Source organism: Podarcis liolepis (genome assembly GCF_965112155.1).
Source record: "Podarcis liolepis genome assembly, chromosome: 1".
NCBI lineage: Eukaryota > Metazoa > Chordata > Lepidosauria > Squamata > Lacertidae > Podarcis > Podarcis liolepis.
Window position 1 is genome coordinate 96,455,839 of NC_139554.1, and position 16,989 is coordinate 96,472,827.

The 16,989-nt window shown below is 42.0% G+C and overlaps 1 protein-coding gene across 6 annotated transcripts in view; it reads left to right on the forward strand.

The window, feature by feature from the left end:
- Nucleotides 1-16,989, forward strand: part of MGAT5 (alpha-1,6-mannosylglycoprotein 6-beta-N-acetylglucosaminyltransferase) — a 118,683-nt gene that overhangs the window by 39,058 nt on the left and 62,636 nt on the right. For all 6 annotated transcript variants that reach the window (XR_014522553.1, XR_014522554.1, XR_014522555.1 and 3 more), the window contains exon 2: nt 8,447-8,843. Coding sequence is in view for 3 of the 6 variants with exons in the window: in XM_083489517.1 (XP_083345643.1) it covers nt 8,603-8,843 (241 nt within the window). In the remaining 3 variants the exon portion in view is untranslated. The remainder of the gene's footprint in view (nt 1-8,446; nt 8,844-16,989) is intronic.

Sequence of the window (16,989 nt, forward strand, 5' to 3'; positions counted from 1 at the left end):
CCTAATGTAGCTATGCTTAAGATGTAAACTAATTTATATTAGCAGGTAGAAGCAACTGATTACACTCTTAAGGAATCCTCGGGTTGGTGTAAAATTCATTCCAAACTGTGCAGTAAGTGAGCCCGGGAAGTTCTGTTTTGAGAAGAGTAGCTTTTCATCCAGCTAGTCATTAAAATCAATTTTCTTTCCTACTTGATTCAATTTTTTTCCTAAGGCAGTAAAAGATTTCTGCTTATTCCCTAAACTGTCTGGCAGTCTGGGGAGAGTGCCAGTATAGGGGAAATGGAGGAGCTCTGTTTTGTAGTTAATGATATCAGCTAGAAAAATCAGAGAGGCTGTCAAAATGGTACGCTGTTGCCAAAACAGGTAATTCTTTAAACTTCATGTAATAGAAGATGGTAGAGTAGGGGAAGAGGAAGTAGATTCTGATCTGAAAGTTTCATTTACTCACACTCTGTGTGTGTGTGTCTGTGTATATGTTGTGATATGAGTACCTTCTAAGGACAGAAAGCAAGCCAAAATAGAGTTGTGGTATTATGTAGAATTTTAAAGTGGTCAGAGTTAAAGATATGCCTCATCAGGGCATGTCAGCGGATGCAAGGGCAGAAAAGAAAGAAAACTGTGCAGTCACATAAACCAGAGTAGCCAACACGGTGTCCTTCAGATATTGTCGGGCTAAAACTCCCATCATTCCTGACCATTGGCCATTGCCGACTGGGGCTGATGGGTGTTGGGAATTCAGCAGCACCCGGATGGCATCATTTTGGCTGCCCAGTACAAACCATGATGGCCGCATAAAAGCCTTCTGCATGGAAGCTGTATTGCAAACTATGGATCTGTGTGAGCCTGAGTGCTGTTGAGCCATGAGCCTGGTGGCAGCCCTCCAAGGTGCCTATGTGGGGGCCCCGTTGCATCTGAACCTGGCCCATATTCAAGTGAAATGCCTTTCATTATGAGAGTAGGGAGAGGCTGTGCATTGTAGCAATTTATCTGGGTAGGAGTACAGCTATCTCTTGTTTCTGCAAGGCTGGGCAATGGTGAAGGAAGGATGTGGCAATGACTCAGCAGGCAAACGAATGAAGCTGCTTTGCACAGTCAGGCCATTGTTCCATCTAGCTCAGTATTATCTATGCTTAATGGCAACGGCTGTTCCAGAGTTCTGGGCCAGGGATTGAACTTGGGACATTCTGCAGGCAAGGCATGTGTTCTGCCACACTCCATTCTCCAAGTTGCACTGACAAAATGAGGGTAGCTTTATGGTAGGAACGACCACCCTCCCCGCCCTGCGACATATGCATTAAAGTGATTAGGTTGCTTAGAAATTAAGTAAAGTGAATCCATGAGCTGAAAGAGCTGATTGAGGGATTGAAATCAATTGGTTGAACATGCAGGAAGCAGGTTCAGAGGTGAAAACACCTTGCCATTTTGTGTAGCTGACAACCAGCTGCACTTGTGAGTTTGCTTTCCTCATATCCACATAGCGATTGTTAGGAGCTTTTGGAAGAATTAGATCAGTCTGGCAGAGAGAAAGAGTCTATAATAAATATATATCTTAATATTTTACATTTTGGGTTAGATTGAAGTTGTATCTACCAAGCACATCTCAGGATGAGGCCACCCAAGTACTTAAAGTGCTGTTAACCAAATTTGTGGCATGTAATGTACTCTCTGCTCTGCAAATCTGCCTGCATATGATGGAAAAAAAGAGCATATTATGTCATCTGCTTCTGGTGCACTCTTCTGAAATAAATTAAATTAAGCATCCTTTTTATATGAAATTGTTTACAGTTGGTAGAAAACATAGATGCAATTTATTTTTAGACCTGTGTAATAAGATTCTCTTTTAAATATTTATTTTGTGGAGGCGTCATGGGCAGCTCAAAGCTAAGGCTCAGTTGGCAGAAAATTGCTGTTAGTGCTTCTTTTAATCTTATGGAACAGGATCAGTTACTTTAGCAGTAGGGCTAACACTAAGGTAAACAATTGTTTTCTTTTTTATATTATATATATAGTATGCAGATTGGTAGATATTTTTAGATCTGGCCTTTGAATGGCTTTTTCTAGCCCGGGTGTAGGATTTATTAAGGAACAGCTTTTGATGGTTGATTAAAATGGACATAAGATCTTTTAAAGTCCTGTTGATTTAAGAAAAGAGGAAGAGACTGCTGGGTGATGCCAGTGAGCTATCTAGTCCAGGAAGTCCATATGCAAGCCCTAAGTGCAGGAGTCTTCTTTCTCCTCACTTGTGGTTCCCAGCAGCAGGCATTCAGAAGCGTCCTACCTCTGCCAATGGAAGAGTTTCAGTGGGAGACTTATGCATATGGTGCATATTCCTTTTGTTGAGAAACACTTAACTTTGGCTTAATTGTATCCAAAGTTCTTAACTGTCACAGTATTTGACATGTAGATGCCATATTCTTAATTCCTGGGATTTTGAACAGAATAGTTTTCATCTGGGCCATCTCTCTTGTTGACCTGTTGTTCCTTAAATATGTAGAGCCACTTCTGAGTAATAACTCAAGAGTCATTTTAACCATTTCAATTGAATGCTCAGTGAGCAGGAAACTAAGGTAATCACAGATTTTCCATTAACTCCAACTCAGTTGGAGTTGGAGATTTCTTACAAATTTAGCTGTGCGTTATCTCTAACAATGGCATGAATGTGTCCTTCACTCGTTTTCAAGCCCTTGCATCTTTTTGTATTATTCTTTTGCATCTCTAACCAGTCTTCAATGTCTTTAATCTTATTGTCACTATTGTTCAGCTTTGACAACACTGTCCTATCTTGTATCACTATAATGCCTGTGGCTTTGTCTTTGATCTTCATCCTTAGAAAATAGTATATGTAGCAGTGGTGGGTGGGTTTTTTGTGTTTGGTTTTTTAAAAATCCCTGTTCCACAGATACGTGTTGTGTGGAAATAAAATGGCTTAACAAGAACTGGATGCTCAGGGCCATACAATTTTCCTTGTTCTATATTACCATGCTGGTATTGAATCCCTTACAACCCAAGACTTAATCAGAGGTCCACAAATTATGGCTATGCTTGGTAGCTCAAGCATTAATTCCTGCTTTCCAGCTCTGAGATCCAGTCCAACCAGGTTAGTGCAACAGTAGCATTATAAATTTATAAACACAGATATGATTGAAATTATGTAAATAGGGTTTGTGTAGGCTGATTTGCTCTCCTGCCCCCTTTTAAAATTGATGTCAATTTTGGCAGGGTTGTGTTGTGGTTGTTTTCCTTTGAAAAATTTCAAGACTGTCATGTTAGTTTAGGTAGTTGGCTTCCGTTGCTGTTTTCTGGCAAAACCATAAAATGTTGGGAAAGTGTGGAACTTGACCAGTAAAATGTTTGTTTTAATTTTCTGTCTAATAAATGTTATAAAATGAAGGGAAGAAATTTTTTCACAAATGAGTCCCATGGCATGTTAAATACTTTTTTCCTGGAGTTTTCATAACAAGAAAAGGTGCACTTCTGAGATGAATCTACCCCCTCCCCCAAACTTTGTCACTGAAAATATCTACCCACGGCTACATGTGTTTCATAGAATTGTAAAGTTGGAAGGGACCCCATCTAGTTCAACCTTGCACTGTACTTGCTCCTCTGACTGAGAATTGATGTCCAAGATCAGGGGATGGAGTTGATTTTGTAGCTCCAAATACACAGCATGTCTCCTGCTTTTTTGTGTTACATTCCACCAGGAATTCACTTCCTGAACTGGGCAGTCTTCCTTCTCCCTAGGGGCACTGCCCCAGCATCTCTGTTCCAGGACAGTCCACTCTGGTCTAGCAAGAATTTCCTCATCTTGTTTGTGTTTATCAGAATTCATGAAGAACCCCCCTCCCCTTTCTTATAAACCTTCATTTATTTTATTTTTATGTTATTACATTTATATTCCAACTTTCCTTCAAGGACCTCAACTTGGCGTACATGGATCTCCCCCTCTCTATTTTATCCTCACAACCCACTACCAATCAGTATAGACCAGGGGTCTGCAACCTTTAAGACAAAAAGAGCCACTTGGACCCGTTTCCGAAGCAAAAAAAACTGGGAGCTGCAAAACTCGTCATTATAAAAATAACTTTTTTGTCACTTTTTTATTATTTCTTTGTTTGACCCCTCAGAATTACTCCTCCTCATAGAAATAAATGTTAAATTAACAAGTTACCTTTTTGTGTGTGTGTGTTCTTCACTCCCCTTCAAAACAGTGACCAGCGAACATGCCCCCTTTCAATGCAGTGACCAGCGTACATGCCCCTTACAATGTAGCGGGCGGGAAGGTGACGTCGGGATGGTGCGTGACTAATGCACGCACCGCCCCCATGAGACGTCACAGCCAGTACAGCGCCCGCCACAGTGGGGAGTGTCGGGGCGCACAATGTGCCTCCTCCCCTTGCTAGTATCCACCCCGAGCCGTGGCAAAGGTGTAAAAGAGCCACATGTGGCTCCGGAGCCGCGGGTTGCTGACCCCTGTATAGACAATAATGTGTTAGATGGGCTTATAGTCTGACTTTGTATAAGGCAGCTTCCTATGTTCCTTAGGGCGATAAAACAGAATTTATTTACCTTTCTTCCTCGGTTCTTTATTTTAAGTTCTCACAAGAGTTGATCGGTTTGCGAGGCTCATGATGAGTTTTAATTGCCATATTACCATGCTCTGAAGAAAACATTGGCTCCAAATTCATTTGGGCAGGTGGTTAAGCAAATCAAGAGCAGCAGGGAAAAAGGGGGTTCAAGTAGCTCCACTGTGACTATCATATAACTGTCTCTGGGAGTTATTGTGAGGCTTTTGTCTACACACATCATAGCCCAACAAATTTAACTTTTCCCCAGGAGCTATATCAGTTTGGTAACTATACAGATACCCAGCTGTGTCTCAGACATATGCCATGTTATGCTGTCAAGCTGATTATAATTATTACTTTAAATGAAATTTGGGGTATTTGTTTAGAACCTTAGTGGAGTATTGTTTATATCATGAACAAAACTCACAGAACTGTCAGTAGTTGTAGGACCGCTTTCCACATCAACATGTATGTTGAGGAGCTACTTTATCCTACGAAGAGTTCTGGAAGTGTTCAGTATGTTGAAGGAAAAGTATACCTTGGAAAAGTTTGTCCCCATGGGTAAACCCCTGATAGCTACTGCAAATCTCAGTGTTTCCTGGCACACTTGAAAACAATTGTTATCCAGGGAGCCATAAATTTCGGCTTGGTAGCCAAACATCTTTTCCAGAAGCCAGCAAGTCTGACTTACCTATTTCTTGGTCCACAGATAAGTGCATCACTTCTGCAGCCTTTTCCCTTGGTGAGGTGGAGTTAGTGGGAAGAAGTGGCAGGCAGGCTGAAAAGTGTGTTGCCAGCAACACATTCCCTCTAATCCATGACATTGCGTCACAGCAGAAGTTGCAGGCCATTCCCATCTTCATTCTTTGCTTTCCTGCATTGCCGGATGATGGGAAGACTCCATGTTTGCACCTTTCAGCAGAGTAGTAGTAGTAGTAGTAGTAGTAGTTGGTGAGTGTTGGAGCAATATTATAAAACACCTCACAAAAAGCCTTATGATTTCCATATCACAGATGGGACCTACTAGACCAAATTAGTTTTTGCAGATCCAGAACAAGGCATTGTAACCCTACTTGAATTTCACACGGAAAATCATGAAACTACAATCCCCACTGAGATGACATCCTGGAAATAGGAATCACTTGCCCTCAAGCCAGTTTCTGCCAACTCTTCAAATCTAGAAGACAAAGGGAGAACATTTGGGGCAGATGTTTTTCGGGGGCAGTTCAAGGGGCATTCCTGCCTATTATTCTGTTATTGTTATTATTACTGGCCAATTAAATGCTGACCATAAGTTTGGGAAGATTCTGTTCAGACTTTGTAAACAGGATATTAAATAGTGAGAGGCTCTGGAGCGCCTGTTGTTTTAAAGCCTCCATTTGTCTTCACGCAAATGATGATTCAGGGACAAGCAAAGAAAAAAGAAAAATGGTTGATCACAACATGAGAAAAGTGTCTGCTGATGGATTCATTTCTGTGGGACTAAGCTATGTAAGATGGCATGCTTGACAGAAAGTTGGAGAGGTTTCAAGATGCTCAGTGCAACCAAGGACTCCTGTATCTGTTAGAATCATGGGTGGTTGCCACAGGCCTGTTCAGCAGCACTCCAAGCACAAAGGAGACTTCTCCCCGCCCCCCACCCTGAAAATAGAACTACATCGCTTGCTCAAGGTTAAAAGTGATTTCATGTTGCATTATCTTAACGTCTACCCTTGTCAGTTCTCATACATGTCTGTTTAGGAGGGAGGAAGTGTGTGTGCATGAAAGGTATAGACCCTAGCACTCAGAGCTTAGCCTCCTTCAGTCCATCTGCCTCTCATCTCTCTGCATAGTATATTTTTAATCATTTACAGTAGAGGTTTTTGTTAGAAAGTGTGAAGTGGCAGATATCACCGTATAAAGGAGGATTACCATCTGACATTAAGAAGGGAAGGACTTCAGCATGTAACATTGCAAGAGCAGCCTGAGAAGAATGGAGTGTGACTATATGAGGGCTGTCCATGCAGAGATGTGGGAGAACAGCTGTTTTTATGATGTATAGGTGGGGGAACAGGATTGACCCAAGATCTCTTCTTTATTTTCTGTATTTGAGAGCATTTCTAGATCGCTTAATCTTGCAGCCTGAGGTGAAGCAGCAAATGGTTTTCTCCCCACCCCTGCCCTTGCACCTTGGGACTCCAGGTGCAAGTTGCTTTGGCAGCTGAGGCAGGAAATCCCGCAAGTACCTCTCCCTCTCCTTGCAGTAAAAAATATAATAACAACTATCAATTTGTTGCACTTTGGTGACATCTGAAGTCATCAGCTGGATGCCGCCGTCTCCGCCAAGAGGACTGACAATAAACCATCCTACTAATCTTATATAAGCAAATGATTAACAAAATGTGAACTAATTATTCGTGGAAGTCACTCATTGATTTTAGGCTGTGCGTGTTCTTTGAAAAGATAAGCTTAAACTATATTTCCATTATATCACAGGATGAAACTGGAAACAACTTTCTTTTCCAAATTATCTACACCATTCTTCCCCAGCCTTAGGTCTCCACATACTGTTCAGCCACGACTTCTGTCATCACTGACCATTGACCCGTTGGCTAAGGATGGTGTGGGGATGTGCATGTAGCAACACTGTGGCTGTGCGTGGATGCATAAATTGTGCTTGAATACTTCTGTTAGGGGAGAGTATTCTGTCCCCTTTGGTAGGGGTCACATCCTGCTCCTTCTGGGATAGATTGTCCCACCTTTGGTCCCCACCCTGCACTCAGCTCTCACCTGTGGCTCCTAGAACCTGTCAGCCTGAAACAGCAGCCATAACCTGGCAAAACCAGCAGTAAACAGCGTTTCCGTGCGCTCTGGCACCCATCATGGTGTTCCGTGTGCCAGAAGCAATTTAGTCATGCTTGGCCACATGACCTGGAAAAGCTTTCTGCAGACAAATCGCCAGCTCCCTCAGCCTGAAAGTGGAGATGAGTGCCGTACTCCATAGTCAGATTCAACTGGACTTAACTGTCCAGGGGTCCTTTACCTTTTAAACCAGGCTGGCTGAACCAGGTGAAGGTAGCTGATGGGTCTCAAACACTCAGTGAGTTAGGGACTTCCCCTGTATGCAAAGACAGGCTCTGGAGGATTGAGTGGAAGAGACCAGTAGTGGATCCAGTGGTCAAGAAGGCAGTTTCTGCACGTGCTATAGAGGGAATTGAAGGGCAACCTGGAAATCTCAGATAAGGAAGACTCTGATCCTAAACTTCTGCTGCTTTGCAGGATATATTCAGGAGAACAAAAGGCTAAGGCGTAAACTCTACACAAATCCAGCATGGCAACCCCAAGACTGTTGGATGGCGCCTTGTATGCCTCCTTCCAGAACTTCTGCGGCCAAGCTGGTGCCAAATGTATTGCTCTGTTTTCCTTTAAACCACATTGGCAAGGCCAAGAGGGGGATCTTGTCATCTGGGCAGCCCAGCACCTCCATACACACTGCCCATGCTTTCGCCCCAGGGTGGTCACTGAGGTGCTGCTAACACAGCAGTTTGATTTTACCTCCTGGAAGCATACTCCATTGTCTCTTGAGACAGATGGATGCTAACAGCTCTTCTGTCCCAAATGTAATGTCTTGCACATTAACTATAGGACATCAGGTGATAAGGTCAGCCCAGGGACCATATCTGTTAAAGACACATTTCTTGATCCATTCCCAAATGTATCTTGGACTCTATGGTCACTTGTGTCATAAAATATTGATTCATGACAATTTACCAAGAAAGCACATTGTCCTGCTTTCCAAGGCTGGCAATGGGGAATTATAAAAATGAAAACAACTTTGAAGAGTTTTGGTGGGTATTTTTGCTACTCTAAATTACCATATGTTTCCTTTTCTCTTGCAGCAGCAGGATGGAGTTGAATAGCAACAATATGTTGACTAAGGAGCCAGAGTGAGTAGCACCGGAATTTTGATTGTTACCTGCCTGGACTATGAACTGAGACATTGGCGTGGACTTTTCAAACCTTTTCCAGTTGACTCCAGAGCTGGTTGAACAGCCATGGCATTTTTTACTCCATGGAAGTTGTCCTCTCAGAAACTTGGCTTTTTTCTGGTGACCTTTGGCTTCATTTGGGGAATGATGCTGCTGCATTTTACAATCCAACAGAAGACTCAGCACGAAAGCAGTTCGGTGCTTCGTGAACAAATACTGGACCTCAGCAAAAGATACATAAAAGCACTGGCGGAAGAGAATAGGAATGTGGTAGATGGACCATATGTTGGTACGATGACTGCGTATGGTAAGTAGGCTTCCTAAAACAATTAGACACTGTTCAGGGGCTGTTGTTGTAACAAGAATTATCTGGAGACAAAGTTCAATCCTTTCTAGTTCATCTCCAATGTCAGTTGACCCATTCAAGCACATTCTCTCATTGTTAGGGCCCCCCCCCAAAAAAGGATGCAAGGTTCTTCCCTATTTTATCCTTACAACATCAATATAAGGTAGTTTAGGCTGAGAGAGACTGGTCCAGGGTTATCCAGGTGAGCTTCTTGTGGCTGAGTCAGGATTTGAACCCTCAACCTCGGCCCTCAGATGTTTTGAGACTACAGTTCCCATCATCCCTGACCACTGGTCCTGCTAGCTAGGGATCATGGGAGTTGTAGGCCAAAAAAATCTGAAGGGCCGAGGTAGAGGAAGCCTGATTTGAACCCATGTCACCCTAGTTATCTGACACTTTTAGCTATGAAGGATATATGATGGCATGAATGGGAATTAGATGATGGCAGGAAGACAGGTAAAGTGGGAGTCAGATTTAGAGAACTACAGGAAGAGAAAAAACACTGAGGTTTCTTTATCTGTCTTCAAATACTTGTTGAACCTTGTGGGCTTTTTATAGACATGTAACCATATGGTTAGTCCCGTTAGCCCTGCTCCTGCCAACCTAGCAGTTCAAAAGCACGCCAAAGTGCAAGCAGATAAATAGGTACCGCTCTGGCAGGAAGGTAAACGGCATTTCCGTGCGCTGCTCTGGTTCGCCAGAAGCGGCTTAGTCATGCTGGCCACATGACCCAGAAGCTGTATGCCGGCTCCCTCGGCCAATAAAGTGAGATGAACGCCCCAACCCCAGAGTCGATCACAACTGGACCTAATGGTCAGAGGTCCCTTTACCTTTACCTAACCATCTGTTTAGTCACTGTAAGAATAGAATGCCTGTATTCGTGAATTTTAGTTCTTATCCAAAAGGGCTGTCCTTACATTTTTATTGTTAAGAGAATGCTTTTAATATAATAAATTAAATTTGCTTCCCCCCCCAATGGTCTGATTCACCCTTTATGGCTTCAAGTATACACCTAAGATTTTCTGCTAAAATTATAATGCATCAGGCAAAATTAGGCGCACATTTGCATGTATCACTGATACACACACAAGAGAGGTAAAACTAACTGCAGCTCTCAGTTGGTTATACACTCAGTGGCACACCTGCTTTTACTGAAATGAAATACTGTATTTTTTGCACCATAGGGCGCACCGGACCATAGGGCGCGCCTAGTTTTTAGACGGGGAAATCAATAAAAAAAGTTTTAGTTAAATAATTATTCTTTTTTTAAAGCCCTTCGTGTCTTCATGTACTTCAGTATAACTACTTACCTAATTGTCTCACTAATATCCATGTTCCTGCTGGAATATGTTTGCCCAGTGGTTTGCAGGTCAAAATAGTGTATCAAAATCAGTGGAGAGGTGTGGTAACCATAGTACTAAACCAAGTGCATTAGGGCTTGTAGCTCAGTGGTGGAGCATCTACTTTCATGCAGAAAGTCTCAGGTTTAATCTCTGACATCCCTGTTAGGATTCATTCCCCGTGTTGCAGTCATGGGATTGGTTTTATCACATGACGGTGTATGTTTTCATTCCACATTGTGGGAAGTGACGGAGACATCTTTTTATTACTGTGTTTCTGTGATGTAGGATTTTTGTCCTTTGTTCTTTTTCTTTGCTGTCTGATGCTGAAGAGGAAGGAGCTGAGTTATGATGCTCCAAGTGTACATATGTAAATAAACATAGTTTAGCCAAATTGCTGGGCTACTGAGTCTGAACACTGACTGCTTATACTCTGTTGATCCTGAAGTGTGCTGATGCCTCTTGGTATCAGTCGCTGTGATGTTCGGGCTGGAGAAAGCTTTTGAATCTCCCAAACGCCTGACCAGAAGGGAGAGAACATGCCAGTCGGGCATGTGTCTCTGCTGGACTCCTACTCATGTGTAGGACCTCCTGACAATCCCCAGGTAGGGCTGGAGAAACCCTGGAGAGTCATTGTCAGTCATTGTAGAAGGCTGGACTAGATAGTCCAATGGCAGCTTCCTATTCTTTATGTTGAAGGTACCTCTTGTTCTAGATCTCAAAAAATGGGGAGGGACAGCTATTGTTGCATAGTAAGATTTTTTCCTAGAGCAAGATTAACCCTACAATTTCCCACTGTTTTGGAACAGAGTTATTTTTTGCTATGGCAAATAAGCCCTAATTGCTAAGTATGCATTTCATATCCTCCCACCCATTGCCCCGCTCTGCCAATCCGTTCCTTATTTTAGTGACTCAAAGTGTCAACAATAGTGGCTATAAGGAATCAGGCTTTTATAACTACACAGCAAGAACTCCCCAACTTCTTTAAATGTCACTTTAGGTGGTTTAGGCAAAGAAACATCACCCACTTTGTGGTCGAAATGTGGTGTTTCAGACGTTCTAAATTTTTTTTTTTTTTATTTCACAGGAAAAGTTTTTCAAAGCTAAGAAGTTGCATATTAATAGCTGGCAATGACCACAATGAGCTCAGCCTTTTCCATTGGCTGAAAACCAAATACTAGCCTTCATTTTTGCCAGGGAGCAGCAGCTTCTCAAAAAGTTTCAGTTCCAAGACCTTTTTCTCTTACAGAAGATTTGGATGAATAGCAAATATCTGATAAAATGGCAGGCCAGCAGCTTGAAGGGCATTGTACTCGGGAGGGGAAGAGAGATTTTTCAGTTTGTCAGCCATATCTTGCTGCAGGGCACCTTTTTGACCTGGGATAGTCATTGTGATGTCCTCCATACATGGTTTAAAAGCCTGAATGTCTGGGGCTCAGGATCTGCCGCTGAGGGTCTCCCTATGTATGCCAAAATCTAAAAGTCCGTGTTGATTGGGATACCTATGAGACCATAACTAGAGCAATGATAACCGCATAAGAAGAGCCCTTCAGGGTCTGGCCAAATGATCATCTAGTCCAGCCTTTCTCAACTTGTGGTTCCCCAGATGTTGTTGAACTACAACTCCCATCATCCCTAGCTAGCAAGGCCAGAGCTCAGGGATGATGGGAGGTTGTAGCCCAACAACATCTGGGGACCCACAGGTTGAGAACCGCTGATCTAGTCCATCATTTCATTCTCACAGTGGCCAACCAGATGCCATTGTGTGTGTGTGATTTAAGGTTGGTGAAAATGTTTCAATAGACCTTAACATTGCTGTGTTGAGCAAAATGTGGATGTAGTTAATATTGTCAAGTTGTAATACTTTAGCTGTATCTTGTGAATTGCCTTGCGGTACTCCTCAAACTGTACTTCACTCTTGGCCCCACCCTTACCTTTTCCTTTCTCCTTTTTTTCTGTTATTAACTATGTCTGTCCTTTCTTTTTCTCTCACCACCTCTTACTTCCCCCCCACACCTGTTGGTATTTCCTTTTTGTGTGTTTCTCATTTTCATTTTCATTTTTGTTCACTTTATTCTATCTTGTGTCACCTTGTGACTCCCAATCCACAATTTCATGGAAATTATGACAGTCAAATACCAACTCCAAATCAGAGGCTACATCACTGATGGCCAAACTTGGCCCTCCAGCTGTTTTGGGACTACAACTCCCATCATCCCTAGCTAATAGGACCAGTGGTCAGGGATGATGGGAATTGTAGTCCCAAAACAGCTGGAGGGCCAAGTTTGGCCATCACTGGGCTACATGCCATCCACCTCATCTTCAATTAGTTTTCCACCTTCCAGTTTGAACCTCAGACAGGTTAGGCTTAGGAATGTTCCATAACCCCCAAATCAACCGACATGCAAGATTTGTAGTTTTATATAACAGTACAGTCTGCAACAGAATCCATTTCCTTCACAGTACATAAGAACAATTCAGGAACCGGAGGAAGTAACACTGAATCATGTTTTATTTCTCCTCCCAACTGCATGGGAGAAATGAGGTGGAAGTGCTTGAGCCAAATATTTTACTAAGACTTCTGCACATAATGTCAAATCATAGTTTAGCACCATGTGTAAATGAGGTCAGTGTTAAGGTGAACAATTATGCATTCATTTATGATGACAGCCAAAGCTGGTGGGCAAAGCAAAGTAAAACCTGTTCTAACTGTGTGTAAATCAACAAGCTTCTCTATTTGCAAGGGATGTTTATTTGCTTCTGTGCTTATAAGACTGAGTAAAGGCTGAGGCTACGTCTCACCTTTGTGCTACTACCAACCAACCTGGCAATTCATAATTACCGTATTTTTTGCTCCATAACACTCACTTTTTTCCTCCTAGAAAGTACGGGGAAATGTATGTGTGTGTTATGGAGCGAATGCCTACGGATGGCGGGGGGGGTCCCCTTCCTTCTCTCCTCCGTGGCTCGCTTTGCTCGCTTTGAAACAGCAAAGCGGGAGAAGAGCCACTGAGTGGGGAGAAGAGAGGGACAGAGAGCCTGGTTACAAAGCACGGATCCACATGGATCCTCAGGATTTTTGCACTGGGTCATCCCAAATTCACCATCAGATCACATAGCATGTCCATGGCTACAGCTTGCACCAAAAAAATCACACACCCACTGTTGCCTGAGGCCGCAGTGGTGCAAAAACGTGGTTACAAAGCATGGATCCACATGGATCCTCAGGATTTTTGCATTGGGCTACCCCAAACTCACCGTCAGATCACATGTCTGTGGCCACAGCATGAACCACAAAAATCATACATCCACTGTTTCGTTTAGAATATTTTTTTTCTTGTTTTCCTCCTCTAAAAACTATGTGCGTGTTATGGTCGGGTGCGTGTTATAGAGCAAAAAATACGGTAATTACTATAAATGCAATTGATTATAATAGTTTATGTACTTTGGTTACCTCTTTGTAACTAGCACCATTATTTAAACATTTGTATGTCACTTCAATTGATAGGAACAAGGGGTTGCTCAAAGTATATTAGATATAGGGGGAAGAAAAACAACAATAGCCCTTACTGATCTGTTAAAAAGAAACAAAACCAATGTTTTATGAACTGCAGTGACCAAATATTTTGATTGGTCAGATGCAGAGTCCTATTCCTTGCGTATGCATTTCATATGGTAAGACAGAATTTGATCAATTTGTCTGGTTCGGAATGAGATGATTTTGACTATAGCAGAAGCATGACTTTAGCTTCACTCACTTGGCACCTTCTCCTGGGATGATCTGACTGCCCTTTTGGGTTCCACTGTTTTATGATTCTGCTGCAAGGCAAATCCAGCTAATGAAGCAGGAACATGTGTTCCTCTGTGTTTTGGGAAGAATAAAAACTTAATTCATTAAGTGGCTCAGACCAAAAGCCACTCAAAATCTTGGCATAGATGCTGCCCACAGATAAAAATAAGTTGTACCAGAAATGGGAAGCATGGCTTAACTTGTATGTGTTGTGTTTTATTTGTTTCATTTATTTATTTATTGAATTTAGAAACTTTCCACCACTCATCACTTTTCATTATTGACTACCAGGAGGTCTCTCCCCCTCCCCCCAATTCCTGTTTACCCAGGCATTTGATGGTTGAAAGATACTGTTCCAGGCAACATTGAAATAATTGGTTGAGAGCATGTGATTGTTTTTATCTGTTTCTGGAATATTTTAATGATATTGATGTGTTTGCCACCCTGAGTTCCTTTGGCAGGAAGGGGTGGAATATAAACGCAATAAATAAATTTCAAAAATATTGTGGTGTACAAAAAGAAGTAAAATAAAATGCAAAGCAAAAGCTGTAAGACTATGTAAAACCCATTTGTAAAATTCCCAAGAGCAATACCTACCAATTCTACCCTGAAAAAGCCTAATTGGACAAAACAGTGCTGTATTTGTGTGAGCAGGCACACGTGCACAAATGCACACATGCACATAGAAACGTTTTATTCACAAACTACATGCAGGAGCTCTCTAAAGGCTTTTTCTGTACATAGTTGCTACACTGGTCATAATCTTGTTTATATCACTGTGTTGATGTCCCGCATCTCTAATTTTAAGTGACATTGGCTCTGATAATCCAAATAGTGTCCCTGTTTTCCATAAATCACATGCAAACCTTTTCACTGGAAAAAATACAGCCATTAGTAAACAAGGGAAGGTCTGTCAGCATAAGTACTTAATTGCATGGGAACCAAGCAAAATTTACTGAACTGCCATATAACATCAGAGATGCATTCCTTTTGAAAGTGGACTCACTTTACATGACTTAATTCCACATGTAAACCACTACTGGCATATTTTAGGTTAGTTACACAGTCCTGAGAAAGTTACAGTAAACCTTCCTTGTCTTTTAAGGTGCCCCATGACTTTATCCAGAAAAAAATATAAGATATCATCCTCCACGATCCCCCTCCAATGTTCTAATGTTGCGTGAAATTCATTAGAGCCATGGGAATATAGTATTTATGCTGTTACTGTCATGTAAGAGGTGGATCCTAAGCTCTGAAGCAAGGTTTTTCTTCTCTGTGCAATCCCTTTTTTCATTTAAAAAAAAAGTCAGTGGTTGATTTCTATAAGGCAACAATCTCAGGGAAGGACTGTACAATGTGTGCTGTTACGTGATTACATCAGACTTTTTCTTTGTCTTTATGCAATGTACACTTTGAATCTTCTATTTTGAAGCATAAAACCAACATTGAGTACAGGGGTTTCTTAACCCTTTTACCTGTTTTTCTGCCTTTTGAGGGAAACAAGGTGTACTTATGGGGAGAATGTTGAAGGGGTGTGTGTGCATTTGTGGAAAGGTTAAGAAACTAACGTTAACGTTTTGCATAATGTGAATAAGAGTCTAGAAAAAAATAAGCATGGAACTACATGCAGTATGTGGAATTTCTCTAAGCAGAAGACTGGTAGTGATGGGAAGACTTGATAACTGGGCTCAAAACCCAGTTTCTTTTCCCCATATACTCAGCACCTGCCTCCCTCTTCCTACCACCAAACTCTCTATTTTCCTTGGGGAGCAGCGTTAGGGGAATGAATGATGGAGAATAAATACCCCCCCTTCCTGGTACAATGTTATGGCTGCAAGCCAAACACAAGCAGTGCTGGGAAACAACATTTCCATGTGCTTCTTTTGTCTGGCATGCAGCCATAGCATCATACTGAGCATTAGACAGGAAAAGGGTACAGAAACCTTTCTCTGTTCTCTCGCTCTCATAGAAGTAAGTAAGTGGAGATATGGGAAGGAGGGGAAAGGAGGCAGGGTAAGAGGGCTGAAGGTCTCTGCTTAAGATTTAATCTGACTCAAAAGATCTCTCAGGCCTACAACAAGAGCATAATATTTGAGGTGAACATTTTGAGCCGAAAAATACCATCGCTAGTTCACAGTGTTTGTAGCATCTATTATTCATTGCAATTAAGGCAGTGTGGTAAGTTTTTAAGAAGTTTCCACATTATGGGTAGCACAGACAATAAAAGGTGTCCCAACCCTGGCTTGCTGTTCTCATCAAATACTAAGATATATTCAAATAAAATAATAAAATATATGTAGCTTTAGCACAATATTACGTAATTAAACACCAGCTATATAAGTGATCCTTTAACCATGCACCAAGAAAGCGTATATCCCAAGATATATTGAAAGTGATGAATCAGATCTGTCTTTGCTAACCTAGTGCCCTCCAGATATTTTGGACTCCAACTGCAGTCAGTCTGAGCCAGCACAGCTGAGCTGGCTGCACCTGATGGGGGTTGTAGCCCAAAACATGTGGGTGACACCAGTCTGGCAAAGGCTGTCTTGGTTGTTTATCAGATCAAGCCATTCACTTCATAAGTGTAAAGTGCATTGAGGAATATTCTTCCCTCTTACAGGTTGGGAACATACTTAGGTTTTAATTGTGATCTTATACTTCAATGAGAATTTTGTGCAATGAATCTGTGCAGCGCCCCTTTAAATGCAGTGTGACTGTGTGTGTTCCCTGTACACTGGTTTTCATTTTCTGACCTTTTTGTTTGTTTTGCCAGAAGGCACCTGCCGCTTTGGAAAGCTAGATGCCAATTAGTTGTTCACCTTGTTTTCACTTACAATGGTCCTTTTTCCCCATCACTATCTTATCATTGCGGGATCTAACTTGGTTTGTCTGTTAATCTTGCCAAAGGAGAGGGGAGTTGTGATTACAGCCATTCATTTACTGCTTCGGGTATCTTCTTCCCCTTCCTCTGTTAGGA